At 35.8% G+C, this 18,673-nt stretch overlaps 1 protein-coding gene and 1 pseudogene across 3 annotated transcripts in view; one reads left to right on the top strand and one right to left on the bottom strand.

Moving 5' to 3' along the window:
* The window catches only part of unkl (unk like zinc finger), a 114,106-nt gene extending 99,287 nt beyond the window's left edge, over positions 1-14,819 (top strand). For all 3 annotated transcript variants that reach the window (XM_051933966.1, XM_051933965.1, XM_051933964.1), the window contains 7 exons: positions 4,138-4,200; positions 4,369-4,546; positions 5,542-5,634; positions 6,762-6,998; positions 7,732-7,922; positions 8,776-9,033; positions 9,422-14,819. In XM_051933966.1, coding sequence (XP_051789926.1) covers positions 4,138-4,200; positions 4,369-4,546; positions 5,542-5,634; positions 6,762-6,998; positions 7,732-7,922; positions 8,776-9,033; positions 9,422-9,577 — 1,176 coding nt within the window. In that variant the 3' untranslated portion in view covers positions 9,578-14,819. The remainder of the gene's footprint in view (positions 1-4,137; positions 4,201-4,368; positions 4,547-5,541; positions 5,635-6,761; positions 6,999-7,731; positions 7,923-8,775; positions 9,034-9,421) is intronic.
* A 1,213-nt stretch (positions 14,820-16,032) lies between these two features.
* LOC114661449 (uncharacterized) lies at positions 16,033-16,154 on the bottom strand (annotated as a pseudogene).
* Between the last annotated feature and the right edge of the window lie 2,519 nt (positions 16,155-18,673).

Raw genomic sequence — 18,673 nt, 5'->3', positions numbered from 1 at the left:
CTTTGAATTTTCTCATTTTTAACATTCTGTAAGTGGCTTTTAGAGAGCTAGGACTACTGGTAAAGAATCAAATTTCAAAAATATTATCATGTTCATGGTCAGCAACCTGGAGATACAGTAACCATAAAATGACATTCCTCTTGTAATACTGATCCCTAGGTTTTCTAAGTTTTTTTTCAAAGGGGGAGAGGAGGGGAAGGGGGGGTATTTGACTCTTAGTATCCTTTTTAGGGTGAAGCCCTGAGGTTGGTTGATGTGGCATGTATAACCTTGAGTCCTTTTGATCATTTTTGCTGAACACACCTACTTGTGTACTCTTTATAATAAAGGTGAAATTTCTTACACACAATCTGATCTAAAGAATAGGGCCTTTTTTGTGTATAGAATGCCAATAATAAATAGAGCAATGTCTTGAATAACTAGACACAAAGGTGAGTTGAGTGGTATATCATATGTGGGAGTTTTCTCGTACTGGTGAGTCAGGAGGTGCCTAGCCAAACTGAAGCGATTTCAAAGCTTTTATAAGCTATTCTTATGAACACAATATAAAATTCTACAATGTAGTGCTTGAACATGTATGAATCCTTGCCCTAGTTCTTTAAACATTACACAATTTCTGTACAACACTTAATAGAACCTAGTCCCAATTTTACTAAAGGAAGCAGGGCTATATTTCCTGTCTATTATTTTGAGTCATATGAAAAAGTTTGGGAACCCCTCTGAGCCTGCATAATAATTTACTTTCAATAAAAAAGATAACAGTGGTATGTCTTTCATTTCCTAGGAACATCTGAGTACTGGGGTGTTTTCCGAACAAAGATTTGTAGTGAAGTAGTATTTAGTTGTATGAAATTAAATCAAATGTGAAAAACTGGCTGTGCAAAAATTTGGGTACCCTTGTAATTTTGCTGATTTGAATGCATATAACTGCTCCTTACTGATTACTTGCAACACCAAATTGGTTGGATTAGCTCGTTAAGCCTTGAACTTCATAGACCGGTATGTCCAATCATGAGAAATGGTATTTAAGGTGGTCAATTGCAAGTTGTGCTTCCCTTTGACTCTGCTCTGAAGAGTGACAGCATGGGATCCTCAAAGCAACTCTCAAAAGATCTGAAAACAAAGATTGTTCACTATCATAGTTTAGGGGAAGGCTACAAAAAGCTATTTCAGAGGTTTAAACTTGTCAGTTTCAACTGTAAGGAATGCAATCAGGAAAAGGAAGGCCACAGACATAGTTGCTGTTAAACCCAGGTCTGGCAGGCCAAGAAAAATACAGGAGTGGCATATGCATAGGATTGTGAGAATGGTTACAGACAACCCACAGATCACTTCCAAAGACCTGCAAGAACATCTTGCTGCAGATGGTGTATCTGTACGTCGTTCTACAATTCAGCGCAATTTGCACAAAGAACATCTGTATGGCAGGGTGATGAGAAAGAAGCCCTTTCTGCACTCACACCACAAACAGTTGCTTGTTGTATGCAAATGCTCATTTAGATTCATTTTGGAACAAAGTGCTTTGGACTGATGAGACAAAAATTGAGATATTTGGTCATAACAAAAAGCTCTTTGTATGGTGGAAGAAGAACACTGCATTCCAAGAAAAACACTTGCTACCTACTGTCAAATTTGGTGGAGGTTCCATCATGCTGTGTGGCTAGTTCAGGGAATTGGGCCCTTGTTAAAATCGAGGGTCGGATGAATTCAACCCAATATCAACAGATTCTTCAGGATAATGTTCAAGCATCAGTCATAAAGTTGAAGCTACGCAGGGGTTGGATATTCCAACAAGACAATGACCCAAAACACAGTTTGAAATCTACAAAGGCATTCATGCAGAGGGAGAAGTATAATATTCTGGAATGGCCATCACAGTCCCCTGATTTGAGTATCATAGAAAATCTATGGGATGATTTGAAGCAGGCTGTCCATGCTCGGCAGCCATTAAATTTAACTGAACTGGAGAGATTTTATATGGAAGAATGGTCAAAAATACCTCCATCCAGAATCCAGACACTCATCAAAAGCTATAGGAGGCTTCTAGAGGCTGTTATATTTGCAAAAGGAGGCTCAACTAAGTATTGATGTAATATCTCTGTTGGGGTGCCCAAATTTATGCACCTGTCTAATTTTGTTATGATGCATATTGCATATTTTCTGTTAATCCAATAAACTTAATGTCACTGCTGAAATACGACTGTTTCTATCTATCCATAAGGCACGTCATATATTAAAAGGAAGTTGCTACTTTGAAAGCTCAGCCAATGATAAACAAACATCCAAAGAATTAAGAGGGGTTCCCAAACTTTTTCATATGACTATATAATAACTGATACATATATTTAATAAAATAATAATTAAAAGAATTCCTTCATGTGCAAAAGTAGGTGAAGTCTGTAATGCAGATCTTTTAGGAACTGCCGCAGAATCTAATGTTTATTATAGTTAGATTGTTGTCTGTCATGTAAAGTGGTGGCTCTACGGCTATGAATCTGCACTAGTATCAATGTTTGTCATTTCAAATTCTGTTACTACCAGAATGGATCCTACTCTGTTGGGCTATTGAACAAGTCCCTTAATTAATCTAAAAGTTGCTCCAGGAGAGCTGTACAATGGCTAACCTATCTTAACTACCAAAGGTCATGTAGAAAGACAATTTCTCCTTAGCAATTAATGAAGTATATCAAATCAAAAATCAGAAAGTTCTCCAATGGAGTTCCATTAGCTTTCAAGGAACACGAAGTAAAAAGCAGGTTTGGGAACTAGATGGATTTTCTAAACCCACTTATTTTAAAGCAGGTCCACAGGCTTCTGAAAAATATCCTTGCAAGGAACACAGTCAGATCTCTTTAACACAGGGCCAAATGAGTCATTGATTAACCTAACGTGGATGTCTTTGTTATGTGGAGAAAACCAGCAATACCATTAGAAGGACTTGCAAACTACATTCATACAGTGCCCAGGCAGGTATTTGGTTCAGTTGCCTGAAGCTATGAGGCATCATTGGTAACCCTTTAGATGTATATACTCATTCCTTAAAGTAGTTAATGTTTTATGGTTACAAAGTTTATGGTTCTGTAAAATGTACAGTATATCCAGTATAGATGTACCAAGTTACTAAAAAATGTGAAGTTCCAGTATGGAGTATGCAGAGAAAATATATCTAGCCAGGTATGTTGATTCTTTCTGATTGGGATACAACACAAGACCTTCACTTATACACCAGCACGCCTGTTGTTCATAATTTGTAAAGGCATGGGTAACAGTGGATGCCGCTTATTGTTGCTACAGGTTAATGTTATCTGCTCACTATTTTAATCATAATTTGATAACAAAAATTCAATATTTTCCTCAAAGTCTTAAAAATAGCCCTCTTTGGATATAGCTCTCTTTTCGTGTTGTTGTAGTAAGATTGCCTTGCTTCCTTCGAACTCTCCATCAAAAAATAAAACACATTTGCACAAAAGAATATTATTAATGCATTTGTGTTTTTTTTTTTTTTTTTTTTTTTCACTCATGAGGGATCTAGCACCCAGTATCAGGTTTTAGGTCCTGTAATTGCTGGGTATAAGAAATACAGTCAGGTATGCCAAGTGTCAGGAATGTAATAAGTACCCAGCGCTTCACTCATATTCACAATATGCACTGTATATTCTCATAAAACCACAGACTGTGAAACATTTGAACTATGTCCTGATACATCTTCACTTACAATAATTCTTTATGTCGCATATTAAATACTGAATATTTGCACTAAGTATGGGTAAATGACTGCCATATCTGATTTTGTGAGATTTTAATAGATTTGACAAGGTATAACGGAAACTTTATTTATGCAAATAATAAAGATGTGGAAGTGAAGAGTACAATGTGCGACTATCATGTGAATTTGAAAACAAAACTTAAGTATGATCAGTGAGGATGTACAGTGACTTTAAAAAAATTTTTAGTATCTCTTAATGTAAATAGGATTTTTTCAGTTTAAAGTGGTTTAAACAATCTAAGAAACAAAAATTCCCTAACAATTAGATAGAATTATATATATATATATATATATATATGTATATTTTTCTTACTGAATGGCTATTTTTCACTTTTGCTATAATTTGTACTTTTTTTCTGTTCTGCTTTTAGACAAAGAGTCTGAAAAGCCATTCACTGGACAATAGTCAAAAACTGAATGACCAAGACAAACAGGTAATCAATCAGCCATACATTCTGTAAGCTAACAGACTTTCGAGTGATGATATCTAGAGAATAGGTATCTATAAATTGAAGTTTTTAGTCCAACCACAGTCCAGAAGTGCCCTGGATATGAGCATTCTCTTTGCTAAAATAAGACTTGATTTTTTTCTTTATTTTTAGAACCTTATATGTGTATTTTCAGTGGCAAACCCACTGGCATCAAGCATCACATCTAGTATAACTTCCAGCTTAGCATCTAGTATTGGATCAGACAGTTCCTCCCCAACCACGCTCTCAACAATGAATGCCAAAGCGACACCTTTTTATCCTGGCAGCAATACTGTTGAATCAGTAATAGGTAAATATGAATACTTCCGATGTTGGATGTTCAGAGTTTGTTTTAAATGTATTTTTGTTCAAAGTAAAAAAGTTTCCATAGTGCTAGAAATATACTGCATCGGGAATAGACTGCTAGCAGGGGAAGAAGCCTATACTTTGTTACTGCAAGTCCTGTCCCCACCTGATGAGGGTTTGTTGTAAGCAAATAGAGTATGTGGAGGAGTATGTGTTTAAATGGGCGTGTGAAGGAGCAACTGAGGTAGTGACAATAGCAGCAGCGTGAGTCAGCAGGGCTGGAAATCAATGCTGGTGAGCAGAGTCTGTGATGCAGCATCTCTATCTTCTATTTTTAATGTGTTTTTTATTTTTTTAAATAAGCTAAATTCTGTATTTTGGGGGTGGTGGAGAGGAGAGAGGCTAGGAGGCTCTCTTTTTTTCTCAGTTTGAGCTCATTAAGATCCCATTGTTTCACTGATTTAATCCTTCAGGGTCCAGATAGTCCCTGACTTGCCAACATTCTTGCTGAAGAAGGATTCAGAGCTAACAAGCAAATGCTATAGTACCAGTTGCCATAGCAGTGCTGTTTATTGTCTAACCATTTACCTGTATATCTGGATTAAAACTGAGCAAAAAAGAAAAGTGCACCTGTCTAAATTTGAAATAAGTCAGGAAACAATCTTCCTCTATTCACTACAGGGATCTTACTCTACAGTCTACAAACATCAAGGTGTTTTGGAAGATGTGAGGTATACTATAAAGTGGGAAAGTAGAAACATGAGTGTTGAGTGGGATATATGTTATGTAAATGCCTTTTGAATAAGATGTGATCATTTCAGTGTGCAGGGTTTAATAAAATGCAATATGCAAAGCGTCTCTGTGTATGCATACCATCGAGCAATACTAACAGCCTGCAATTTATTTGAACTGCTTTAAACTTTGAATGCAAAGTAAAATGTTGTACTACTATTTTACCTTGATTTAACATTTTGTTCACACATTGTTACTTATTTTTAGGTTCTGCTCTAGATCTGAATTTTAGTGACATCAACGTAGCATCACTTGATAAAGAACTAGAAGAAACAGAAAATAGCGATATTGGATTATCAAGTAAGTATTTGTGTGAATTGTTGGGTCTTACAAGAGCACTGATACAATATTAAACCACAGCCTTTGATATGTTTTTATCACAGTATTGGCAAAACTAACATTGTATTTTCGTATCATTTCACTGTGTTATTTCTAATAAAACATCTGAAAAGACATCCATTTGCAAAGCCAATCTTAAAAAATATTTAGCACTAGTCCCAAACTCGCATTCATCATCACAGAGTGTCTTGATGAATTACATCATTGCATTACCATCAGTTATTGTGATCGTCGTGACATTTTTTTATACTTTAGCATGCTTAGCACGTAAATATAAAAGTACTTCAACTTGCACAATTCCAGGATTATTCACACAAATGCTGAGTTAGCATTTTCTTGGAATTGTACTACATTGTTTCCTCCCTCAGTCCAAAGATGTGCAGGTTAGGTAGATTGGCAGTACCAAATTGGCCTTAGTGTGTAGTTGTGTGTGTGTGTTCACCTTGTGATGAACTGGTGCTCTGTCCAGGGTTTGTTTTTACCTTGCGCCTTATGCTGGCTGGGTTAGGATTCAGCACTTACCGCAACCCTGTTCAATACTAAGCAGGTTAGAAATGTATTACATTACAAAGTTAGATTTCTTGCTTTTGTTTAGTCTGCATACAAGAAAAAGGCTAAAGTGAGATTTTACAGTAATCAGGTAACAGGTGTCAATCCAAAGCATGCCTTTTCATCTTTGAAATCACATAGAGCTAGTGTCATGGCAGGAATTTATGTGCCCAGCTCTGGAAGAGGCTCACTCACATTCATTAGTGATGTAACTGCAGACCTTTGAGTAGAAGCATTTTACGTTGTTTGTCTATGTATGCCACCATACATATTGGTCAGTGTCTCATCTTGTCCAAGAGTGTGTCATGAAACACTTTCTTTAAAACCGACATGAAATAAATAGTGAGGGGGGAGACTGTCTTAGATTGGCATAGTTGAGCTCCTGATTTCAATCCAGTTAATAATGTTTTCTTAGTCTTTTTTTCCAGTAATAAAGCATTGTGTTTGATTTCTCATCTCTATTAAGGTTCAGTACAGTGTGATAGCTAATTTTGTATTCCATATTTTTGATGCAGTAAAACTTTCCTTTCCCTTTGCAGGTCAGAGATTGTTGGGAGGTTCTGCTCCTGTAAATATACCTGGTTCTCTTGCCCGTTCTTCTTCACTGCACTCTTCATCTTCTCTGTCGGCGTCTCCACTAAGCTCTTTGTCACAGTCCTTCTCTCAGTCATTACTTTCTGCTGGAATGGCCCCACATCAACAACAGCAGTCACATCAGACTGGCATTTCAGATCATGGACTTTTAGGCACTTCTGCATCCTCACAGAACTCCTTAGGTACGGCTATGGCATTTACATTCTGTTTTCAATAAATTTTAACTCTGGCTCTTTTACTGTGGTTTAATTTTGTAAGTTTCTGTATTATAAATTCATAGTATAAAAGTAAAAATATTTTAAGTGTACTTTTTAGTGTAGCTTTGTTACAGAGGCTCTGTGATTAAGTAGTTAGGTTGCAAATAAAGTTCACTTGGTCGCAGCTTCAGAACAAGGAGGCCATTGTTCACATCCTGGGTACTCCTGTGTGAAGTTTACATGTTCTCCCCATGTCTTTGTGGGATTCCTCCTTGTGCTTCTTTTTCCGTTCACAGTGTAAAGACATGTTGGTTAGGAGGATTAGTGATGCTAAATTGGTCCCTAGTGTATCTATGTATATAAGTGAGTATTTTTGCTACCACTGCTTTGGCTAGTGCTCTGTCCAGGGATTGTTACTACCTTTCATTTTGTTATGCTCCAGCTTCAGCATGACCCTATGGATGGATAGATAAAGTTCACTTCACCCAGTTAATTCAATGTATGATATAGTCCTGTTAAAGTCACTTAATCTTTATTGACTCAAATTGCAGCATTAGATTATCTAAACATTTGTATTCTACTTGTATAAGCACTCTGAAATTGTTTCTCCGTTATGAAAGGTGCTACCAAAAAAGAAAACATGTTCCTACTTCTTCTTGTTTAGTTCCAAGATTCTACTTGCTTATTCAATATTTTTTCGTCCTTGTCTTTGTCTCAGGTTTAAATGGTGGTGCGGGCAGCATTTGGGATTTTGCAAGTGGAAGCTTCTCTCCTAGTCCATCACCGGTTTTTAGCAATGTGACGACAACAACTTCAAACAGCACAGACCTCACAAAACTCAGAAGGGAACTCGATGAAGCAAAAAGAAAGATTAAACAATGGGAGGATTCCTGGCAGCAAGTTAAACAGGTCGGTCCTCAGCCTTTTAATACTGTAAAGTAAATGTCCTAGGCTGTGCATTCCCTTTTGAATAATAACAGTATTGTGTGTGAATTCACTAGCCAGTTTTTTTGTTACTTATCTGTATTGTAAGTGCTTTCTTTTTCCAGGCAAGAGAAGATGTTGATTTTAGCATAAAGTTTTGTAGTTTCAGAAAAAATGTGTACAATTTTATATTTCTGTGTTATATTTCATGTTGTTCAGACATTCAAGGTAAGAAATTCACTTCAAACACATGTGGCAAGAAACTTGCACTTGAAATAGAGTTGATAAACCACAAGGGGGCATTGTTTACCTTCTAAAAGAAGATCTAGACTAATTTTTAAACAGAGTACTTACAGATGCTGTCTTTGTAAGTAAGTGGCTTCTGGCTTTGATCACAGATTTTCATTGAAGGGTCTAGTAATTTAAGATTGCATGGCATTGCCAAAAAAATTCTCATGTTTTGGGTAGATCCCATTGTTACTACCAGGTAGTTTTGCCTTTTTTGAAATATGCACATATTAAATCGTGTATTGTTGCTACATTACTTAAAGTATATTATAAAGATTACTTCCTTTACGCTTTTAGATAGAAAATTCAACATCACTGTTTAACCTTACATGTGATTGACATTACAAAGATTGAATCTTAGACTGTCTTTTTAATGTGTAATATTACTTGAAGAAGTAGTCCCGAAAATGTGCATTAATTTAACATAAACAGACTAGTTTGTTGTATATATTTTTAATGTAATACAGTGACACCTTGTTACCATTCTTAAGTAATTTAGAATACTTTATAGACACAACTCTATTTCATCTCGCATTATTTTTCTTCTCAGGCTTGTGATGCTTGGCAGAAAGAAGTTCAAGAAGCAAAAGATCAAGCAAAATCAGCCGAGGCAGAGCTTCAGATAGCCATACAGCAAAAGGAGGAAGCAGAACATAAGCTAAAGAAACTACAGGAGGACTTTGACACAATGTGCAGATCTCCTAATTTGCCCTTTTTACAGAGTTATGGAGATATCAATAAACTTCCTTTACCAAAGCTTCACTCCATTCAGAGCCAGCTGAGAGCTGATATAGACCTGATAGATGGGGTAAGCATACATTCTTAATAGGCAATTTATCCTAGCTTATGATAGTTTTGTTGGTAAGTTGCATTATTAATGGGATCACCAACTACTCAGAATAATTTGGCTGCTTCACCACTCCTACATTTTTCAAATTTGAGCATGAAATTTGCATGATACCAGATAGACGTGCAATTGTTAAAATAGTACATACTAATTTTGTGCTCTCTTTATACTTGGTCAGGTCCCCATGGATTCCAATAGGGTACAGTTTTGTTGTATTCATTTCTGATACCAAAAAAAAAAAAATCATCTTGCGAAACAGTAAAGATGGAAAAACCTGTGCAGCAAAATGACATTATTAAGTATTGTTGTTATTGATTCCAACTAACAATTCTTTTCTGTCATTATGCAGGTTATTTATCAGCTGCAGTCAAAGAAATGTATAGTTTGCCAAAATCATGATCGTTGCATAGTTCTACAACCATGCCAGCATTATGTACTCTGTGAAAACTGCGCATCTAGCAAAACAGAATGTCCTTACTGTAATTCAAAAATTTTGAAGTGGTGATATAATGAAATATAAGGTACTATTTCTTGATATAGCCCTTTGAAGAACTACTAATATATATATATCTATATATATGTGTATATATATATATATATAATGCTAAACGTTTAAACATAGCATTTTGTGTTTTCAGTATTGCAACTAGATTTGATAATTTTTTTAATATAATTGAATATGTTAGACTGATACATTGATGCCTTCAATAAGGATGCTACATGTTATGCAATGTCAAAGATGTGCAGCATTTTCTGAAGGAATTCATCTTTGACATAAAGCATGCTGTTATGCACTTGGCAGGTTTGGAATATTTACACCCATAACCACTTGCCCCTTTTGTCATGTGTCCTGCATGTAGTGAAGAGGTTGAAATTAAAGCTCTTCCTACACATGGGCTAGTTTTGCACTTGCTTATGATGTTTCCCATGCAAAACACTCAGCAGAAGGATACTGCTAAAGCTCAAGTTTAAGACAAAGCGTTTTGCTTGGTAGAATGCTTTTATTTTTACGCCTGTTTTAGCTGTCGTCTTCTGCATTTCCAGAAAGTCTTAGTGGGGAAGGGACTCATTTTTCCCTTCTCTTCTTTAATGTTCTACATTTCATTTTATTGGCTTTTGCTCCCAGGTAGTGTATCAGTCTAACATGGTTATCGCTACTATTTATGTGAAGAAGGTTCATTTTCTTGTAAAAGCACTTTGTTAACATTGGGATTTGTTAGAGGTTATAATAGAAATTTGCTTTAAGCTGCTTAGGTAGTTTTTTCCCTTATTTGTTTCTTCTAAATATGCTATAATGAAGCTTAGTTTGTGTACTGTGAAACATAATAGATTTTTTCATATTCAGTTTCTTACTGTTGAATCATGGTATAGTAGATATATTGTTAAAATTTTCATATTCTAAAAATAGTACTTATTAAATGAATAATAGTATTGTTGAACTTGCTTAGGATTTTTACATTTTTGAATTTAAAATTAAGTGCAAACTTTTAATGCTTACAAGCATAACCAGCAGTTAGAATGATATCATTAAGGCACATATGCTAAAGAATTTAGGAATTAAATTGCCATTTCTAGTTGTTTGTTTTCTTGGAGGAACCAGCTTTTTACTTCTTGCTGCCACATACAGCACTGTTGCGGTAGTCTGTGGCTATTTTATTAAAACTTTGTTTTGTATAACTCCTAGCATCTCTAAACTATTGTGAGTGTAACTGCTACATGGCCACTCATTTTAAGTGCCTTGCCTTCAACAAAATTGAATTACAGCATTTATTGCTAATGCAAGATTGTGATAAAATGGATACAGGTGTTTACAAGCTTGTACCAAATTCTGCAAAAAAAAAAAAAATCCGAGATAGTGTATTTAATTTGTAACAGACTCAATAAGGAAATATTTTAATGATTGAGAATGTAAGTGGAAGCCAAGTTGTAAACTTCTAGATCTCAAGCTTAATCCTGTTACCTTTCTGAAGAGCGTTCATTAGGCAATGGTGCATTGTGACAGTCATACTAAGTTTTGTATTTACAGTATCAATAAGAATTAGGAAAAGAAAATCTGACCATCTACAGTTTACCTTGTTAGGAGTTTACAATTCAGGAAAAAAAAAATCTTTACTGTATATGTAAGAACTGGCACTGTTTGTACACTTTTGATAAAGTGATGACTGTACTGTCCTAACAGACAAAATTAATAGTGTTTATATGTATTATGTGTTGTCAAATATGACCGTGTAAAATGTTTAGGTTAAACAAATTTCAATGACCTACTACTGTGTTCACAACATGTATTAGTGTTCATTTGTTTATTTTTGTGTGCATAGATTTGTCCATTCATATTAACAGCAAATGGTATAGCTAATATATAATGTAACAGCTCAGCTGAAGGGATTCAGCAGGCTTAGGTGATTTGATTTCTTTTTTTAAACAAGAAGTTTAAAGTGAACAAATGACTGGAAACCTCAGGCAAACATATTTAAATTGCATAGAGCTATTTGTTTAGCCAGGTATGTTTAATGACTGTTCCATACCTCTAAATTATTTTCAGTTGCCGATTTTTCTAGCTAGGCCTCTGAAGTAGTGTAGTCCCTTTTATACCTTGAGAAATGTGGAGAGCCTGGCATTTGTAAAGTATTCTCAAGAACACTCCTGCAAAGAATATAGAGGGCGGATGATTTGGCCATTTTATTGTTTGTTAATTATGTAACCAAAGCAGTTAACCCAGTTTCTGTTATTAGCATTATACAGTTTAATTAAAGGCCGCTCTCTAAACCACGTGTCTTAATACAGTATAGCATATTTCGTTTTTGGGAATACGGGCATGCAGAATTGTGTGCCCATTTAAGGGGAATGTGTCTGCTATGTATTTTTGCTGTCAATGTCAATGGACATCTACCCATTTGTAGTTTTTTGCCAAAGATCTTTGCTGTTTTACAATGATGTTTTCTGTCATTTTTAACATTCTTAGACATTCTGAGCAAGAACTGGCTAGAAATGACTTTTTTAAATGACCAAATTTTATGTTGTGTTTAAATTAACTTGTGTATTTATAAGAATAACAAAGTGTGCTATTATTTTACTTTGTTTTGTACACAAAGAAGATACATAAAGTATGATAAGAAGATGCACATTCAGTCAGATGCAAACAGGGCGATTGAATTTGTCAGTTCACATTGAAGTATTTAGCAAGAAATTAAATTTGTGTTCCTATTCTTATGAGGCCATAAGGATCAATGATTAGTTAAGTACTTATGACAGTACTATTTATTGTTTCTTTTTTATTTTTTGTGCTAAAGTGTCACTTATTGTAAGCCTTCTAATCTGTATTTTGTATTAATGGTTGTGCACTGCTGTTTTGTGTTCAGGAGTAACTGTATTTGAAAATCCGGGTGCTTTTCTTTCATTTCCACTGAATACCCATTTAAAGCTGCATTATCCCCTTTTTTACGATATTTTAATGACAAGAAGATGAGAGGCCAGTTGCCAAGTTGTTTGTCAAACATATTTTCTGCCTTCAGCTAGTAGTTTGGCAAAATAAAATTGCTTGTTTTGAAGGTGGAAATTGTTAGATGCTGCAGAAATAGTGCAGTCTTGAAGCATAGTGAGATTATCTTACAGGGCCACATCTTGTCATCTTGGGAGATCTCCACCACCTGGAAAAGAGTAGCAACAGTAGCAGCATGCTAAACCAGTCAAACACCAAGAATGCTGACCTTTATACTTGTATCTATGCATACTTTTATATGTTTAATTTACCATTACTGATTGACATGTACACGCACTTCATTTTTGGAAACAATCCCTCCTAAAAACAGTGCCTCAAAACTTAATTCTGAAAACTTTTCAGTCCATTCACATTCTTATTTTATTTTGCTCTGGCGGTCTTCATGCTTTCACAAAGATCTCAATATTTCTGTAATGAATTCTAAAAGCTTCCTAATAGACCCACTTTGAAACGTTTACTGTTGTTTATATGAAAGGCTGTACAAGGGGTTGTTTCAGTTGTAATCCGCTGTTTTTTTATTTATGCAAATGTGTATCTGCTTTTTATAGAAAAATTGTGTATTTATTTGAGTAAATTTAGTGTTTTATAAAAGAGTTTCAATGTACACTTGTTCTCTTCTGTTTTGTTGGGTACAGTCAGAGCAACAACTCCATCGCTAGTCCTAAATGAAGTTTACTTAAATGTGTAATTTTGAGCTGCATTCCTGATCTCCACACAGAGCAGACCATCTCACATTGTGAATGGGATTCTTTTGGAGGTTGTTTAGAGAAAGTAATTTCTAAGATTTATTCAAGAATGCAATAAAAACCCTGTGAGCTTGAAATGCTGCTATAGGTTGTTATATTTATTTTATGCAAAAGCCCAGTGGGTTTTGGTGCCTGGATTTGGTAAGATTTTAGTTGTTGTAGCTGGGGTTTTATGGTTGACTACTTAGTAAGAAGGCAACTAGAGAGAATTAGAAGGATGCAACTGTAAGTTTCTCTGTTGCACCCTGTTTATTATTGTATTGCACCCTGTTGGCCCAATTAGAAGATGTTGGAAATTAAAAATACAACACAATGTATTATATTTCAAAGCACTTCAAATAATGTTAATAAGAGCTTTAAAGAGAAGTCAGTGGAAACCAAAAGAAAGCACCAGTAATACATTCTCAGTGTAAGCAGCTTGTAAACTAAATGTAATGGAGCTGTTGTATAAGGTCTGGTCAATCTGCATTCACATAAATTTGTTTTGTGTTTTTACATTATCATTTTTTCTCTCTCTATATATTATGTATTTGGATTACCTTTATGCCATCCCTTATAAAAATAATCTTTTTTCGCTCTATATATATATGTATACATTGGATAGAATTATTTTAAAACAAAGTATATCAAAGCATAAATTATTAAAATTAAACTTTGTATTTTTGACAATGTCTTTCTTGAAAAATATCCAAAAATCCAGGAGCATCATGTTCCTGAAAACAAATGTATGTATTAGTAATCTGGCATCATTAAAGCCTGAACATTGAATGTACCATTGTCAAATTGGAGAAAAGCCACTCTTAATTGAAGAGTATAGCATTGAGTTATTAAAATGTAGCATTAATTTGTATTAAATGGCTATTCTATACAGTATGTGTTTCTATAAATGGTATAAACCGAAACATATTGTGATGGCAGTTCTGTATCTGCATCTATATCAGCCTGGGGATAAAAGACAAAATGGAAATATGATGATTTTCTCAGGGCTTTACAGTAGAAATGACTGTAGAAAAAAGAAAGGTGTTAAGTTCTTATAAAAATTCCAAACTGCAATTCTTAGGTTTATTTGCATAGAATAAAATTGGAATAGACATTTAATGATAGAAATGGAAACATATCCCGTATTTTATTATGTATTGGCATATAGTTCACATCCTAAATAGTATTTAAATATTTCTAGAAATATTGTCAGTATATTAATTTTGTGTATGTGTTGTCAAATTGAAACCTTAAAAGCATATAATGGGGATTCTCTTGTGTTTAATTTATGAAAGTCTTTGTTTGGTTTAGAAGAAAAGTCTAGAAAGACTGGAGACCTGAATGGATTTTTCCTTAAGTAGAAGGTATTATTTATAATGCATAATCATTTTCTTCTAGTGTATTGTTTTAAAATTGTTAACACTTGTTAAAATTTTTACACTATAGCATTTATGCAATGGTTTACAGAATTCATGGAATTATTTTTATTATCATTATGGGAATTAAAATAATTTTTGATCTTATTTGTATGTGTTCTTATTTGACTGCAGTAAAGATGAAAACATCATGATTCGTGGGAGTGAAAACTCAAATGACCAGCTAGAACAAGTCTGCCCATTGTGTGTGTTTAGAGAGACTGCCTTACAAGCCACCTTGTGGAAAATTGTAAACCAGGGCTGGCTGCTCCCTTCCCCATTTAGCTTTCTCATAGTTCTATACATTTCTTTACATACTGTATTTTTCGCACCATAAGACGCACTTTTTTTTCCCCAAAAGAAGGTTGGAAATGTCTGTGCGTCTTATGGAGCGAATATTGCGTCACAGACCATGATGTGTATTACCTGACAAAAGTCGACATCCAGGGGTAGAGGGCGACAAAACTCACTGTTACGTTACAGGCATTCCCTCTGTGCTTGGAGGAATGTTAGACTCATTGACTCGGCATCTAATCCTTGCGCGCGCGTGAGTTGCGAAATGTAAACAAATATAAACAAAGGCAAGATAGCATCTACATCTCATGAGGGAGCGAAGCGAGTGCAGAAAACAAAATACTCAGCAGACGATGTTTTGCGCATTATCACTGAGTCGGGTTCGACAGATTACCAGCCGCTGGACTACTTCAGGCTGTTCTTTCCTGAAGCTGCCTTTCAGCTACTGTCAGACGAGACAAACAGGTATGCAGAGCAATTTTTTGAATCGAGGGCTGTGCTTGCACCGCATTCTCGTTTTTCAAACTGGAAATCCACAACAAAACACGAGATGAAGGGCTTTGTGGCATTACAAATATAGATGGGACTAGACTGGTGATATACGTAACTTCAGGGAGCATTGGTCCAAACGTGCTTTGTCTCCTGGTGGCTTTGGACAGGTTATGCCGCGTGATGATAGGTACGTGCTCCTGCAAAGTGATTGTGAGCAACTGAGCTTAATAAATTCTGACACTAGCGATGAGGAGTTCTTGGGGTTTCCATAAAACTAGAAGAGTGCTTGAACCTTAAAGTCTCTCCTTATTTGTTAATGACAGTGATGATGTTTCTTAATACCGCTGTTGAATTTACATGGTTGAAATATTATTCTGCTATATTTTATTAAACATATTAGTGCACCATTTGGTTCAGCATATTTTTTTTCTTGTTTTCCTCCTCTAAACCTAGGTGCGTCTAATGGTCAGGTGCGTCTTATGGTGCAAAAAATACGGTATTTAGTTTTATATGGTGTATATGAGTAATCTATGTATGATAGGCAAGTCATTTATCAAATTAAATATATTCCTTTAACGTATATGTGTTGTAAAGCCACTAGGACCTCTTCCATCCTTCTCATGGGGAGTGCTAGCCTTCTGACCCTCATGACAGTGCATATTAAAACAGTGTACTTCACCCTCCATCTCACATTAGCAGGGAGAATCAACACTGTTAAGATGGACATCTTCTTGAGCTTCTTTTTCTCTTTCAAACCATCCCAATGTTGTGGTCAAAATTTAACATCTTGTTAAAGAAACAACCATCATCTAATAGGACAATTCAGTAGTCGCGGAGGAGAAAACTGCTCATTGTATCTTTTAATTACTCCTCGGCAAAATGCCTTGGAGGGAGCATTCATCAAAAGCAGTCTGTTACAGCCTGGTCAGAATGGTCAGAGAAACAAAGGATAGAGGTTCATTTTGTAAGCTGTTGAATTTACATACAGTGTCAATTAATGCATACATTTTACTCTGGTTGGTTCCTTGGTTTACACCCAAATATTTATATAGAATAAAAGTCTATTATATTATATTCTGGTTCTTCTTAAACCTTTTGAGATGAGACACTTCTGTGCATATAACAACTGTCCATTCTAGTTTAGAGGACATCTGCCGATTTCTTAGTCATCCTTCAGTACGTTTTGTATATTACATCAACCTTTCTTCTGGTACATTCTTTATTTACTTGACCATCTCAATATTTTTCCTAAACCAAATCTTATATTTCATTGTACATTTTGTTGTTCACTTGACCTTTATTTGGTTTCCCACAATTATTAACCTGCGGTGGGTTGGCACCCTGCCCGGGATTGGTTCCTGCCTTGTGCCCTGTGTTGGCTGGGATTGGCTCCAGCAGACCCCCGTGACCCTGTGTTCGGATTCAGCGGGTTGGAAAATGGATGGATGGATGGATTTAAATCATAACCTCATTTATTTAGAATTGTAACATCCATGCATCCAAAGGGTGACTCTACAACAACCTAAAGCAGAAGGGGGCATGTCACTTTCTAACTTTCAATGTTATTATTGGGCGGCAAATATATTGGCCATAAAAGACCTTGAAATCAACACAAATTGATGGACATTCGTAAGACTGATCTACAATAGAATTAATTAATTTCAGAAAAGGAGTGGAAGGCAGCCATGCACAGAATACACTCCAGCTCCATACACACAAAGCACTCAATTATACAACTTAAAATCTTCTATCAAGTGTATTTATCTTAATTAAAACTATTCAAAATGTATCCAGGGCAAGATTCAACCTGTGAATGTTGCAGTCAGTCTCCAGCCTCACTGGGCCACATGTTTTATTTAGGGAGGCACCATATTAAGATCATTTTGGGCAAAACTCTTTGAATGCCTCTCGGACAGCCATGGTGTCACAGTCATTCCTAACCCTTCAACATCTGTGTTTGGTGGGCTCCCAGTGGAGAAGGACAAACACATCAGAATTGCCTTTACCTCACCACTAGCATGTGGACTTCTCTTGCTCAACTGGAAGAATCCACCCCACCACTTTTAAGTCAGTGGGTAAGTGATGTCTTATGTTATTTGAAATTGGGAAAAAATCAAATTCTCACCCTGATGATCTGTTCAAACCTTTTTTTTTTTTTAATATGGCAGGATCTGATGAATTACATTTTAGAATAAGCTTCTATATCGGGGGAAAAGGATATTCCTCCCTCCTTGCTGCTTTCAAAGATTTGCTTTGATGGCTGGCTCTTTCTGTTGCAGGGTTTTGGTTTTGTTAAGATTGATTTGATTGTATGGATTGTTATTTGCTTTTAATTAAAAATCACTAATAAAAAAAACACTGTACCTTGCCTGGGAAATGGTTATCAGGGCCCATTCCAAGGGGCTGGCGCGCTCGGGTGAACCAGAAAACAGTGATGTGGAGCTGTCTTATGGCCACACCACCTGCAACATGAAAGGTTAGGGTCAGGTGTGATGCCAGTTGAGTTGCACGATTAGGCAGGAAAGACCAAGAGAGACCAGACCCTGGTAGTGGAGACAGACCTCGGAAACTTGGAAAATGACCTCTCTATAGGGAAAGGAGACGGAGGTGATGCAAGGGGTGCAAAGGTACCAGCTAGATATAGTTGGCACCACCTCCACATATAGCACAGGTTCTGGAGTCAAACATCTTGATCAGTGGAGATGTTTCTCCTTTGGATTTCTAAGGTATAGAAGGCCTCGGGTGGGTGTGAGGATTCTCACAAACCCCCCACTCACGACTCTGCAATTGGGATTTTTTTTCCTGTGGACGAGGGGGTTGCCTCAATGTGGCTACAATTTGCAGAGTGGAAAAATTCTGACTGTGCTTTTGCACTAAATACACTAGTCTACAAAAAAATATTTTTTATTTGCTTCTGGGAACTTCAGAGCAGCTCTTTATTAAGTTTTTTACACTGATTTCATATATGAAATCGGAATTAAGCTAGCACGTCAGCAATACACATCACTGACGTTTTGACACTTTTGAATATCAATATAATATACAGTATCAACACGATATCTGGAGTTTGAACTCTGTCCCACCAAAATTGTTTTGATGCGTTTATTCTGAAAACAAACCAGAAGATGATACCAGAGACACGTTAAAGTATATTTATGTCAATTTACCTCAATATA

The sequence above is a fragment of the Erpetoichthys calabaricus genome, chromosome 11 (assembly GCF_900747795.2).
Source record: "Erpetoichthys calabaricus chromosome 11, fErpCal1.3, whole genome shotgun sequence".
Lineage (NCBI taxonomy): Eukaryota > Metazoa > Chordata > Cladistia > Polypteriformes > Polypteridae > Erpetoichthys > Erpetoichthys calabaricus.
This window is presented reverse-complemented; position numbering and strand designations above follow the sequence as displayed.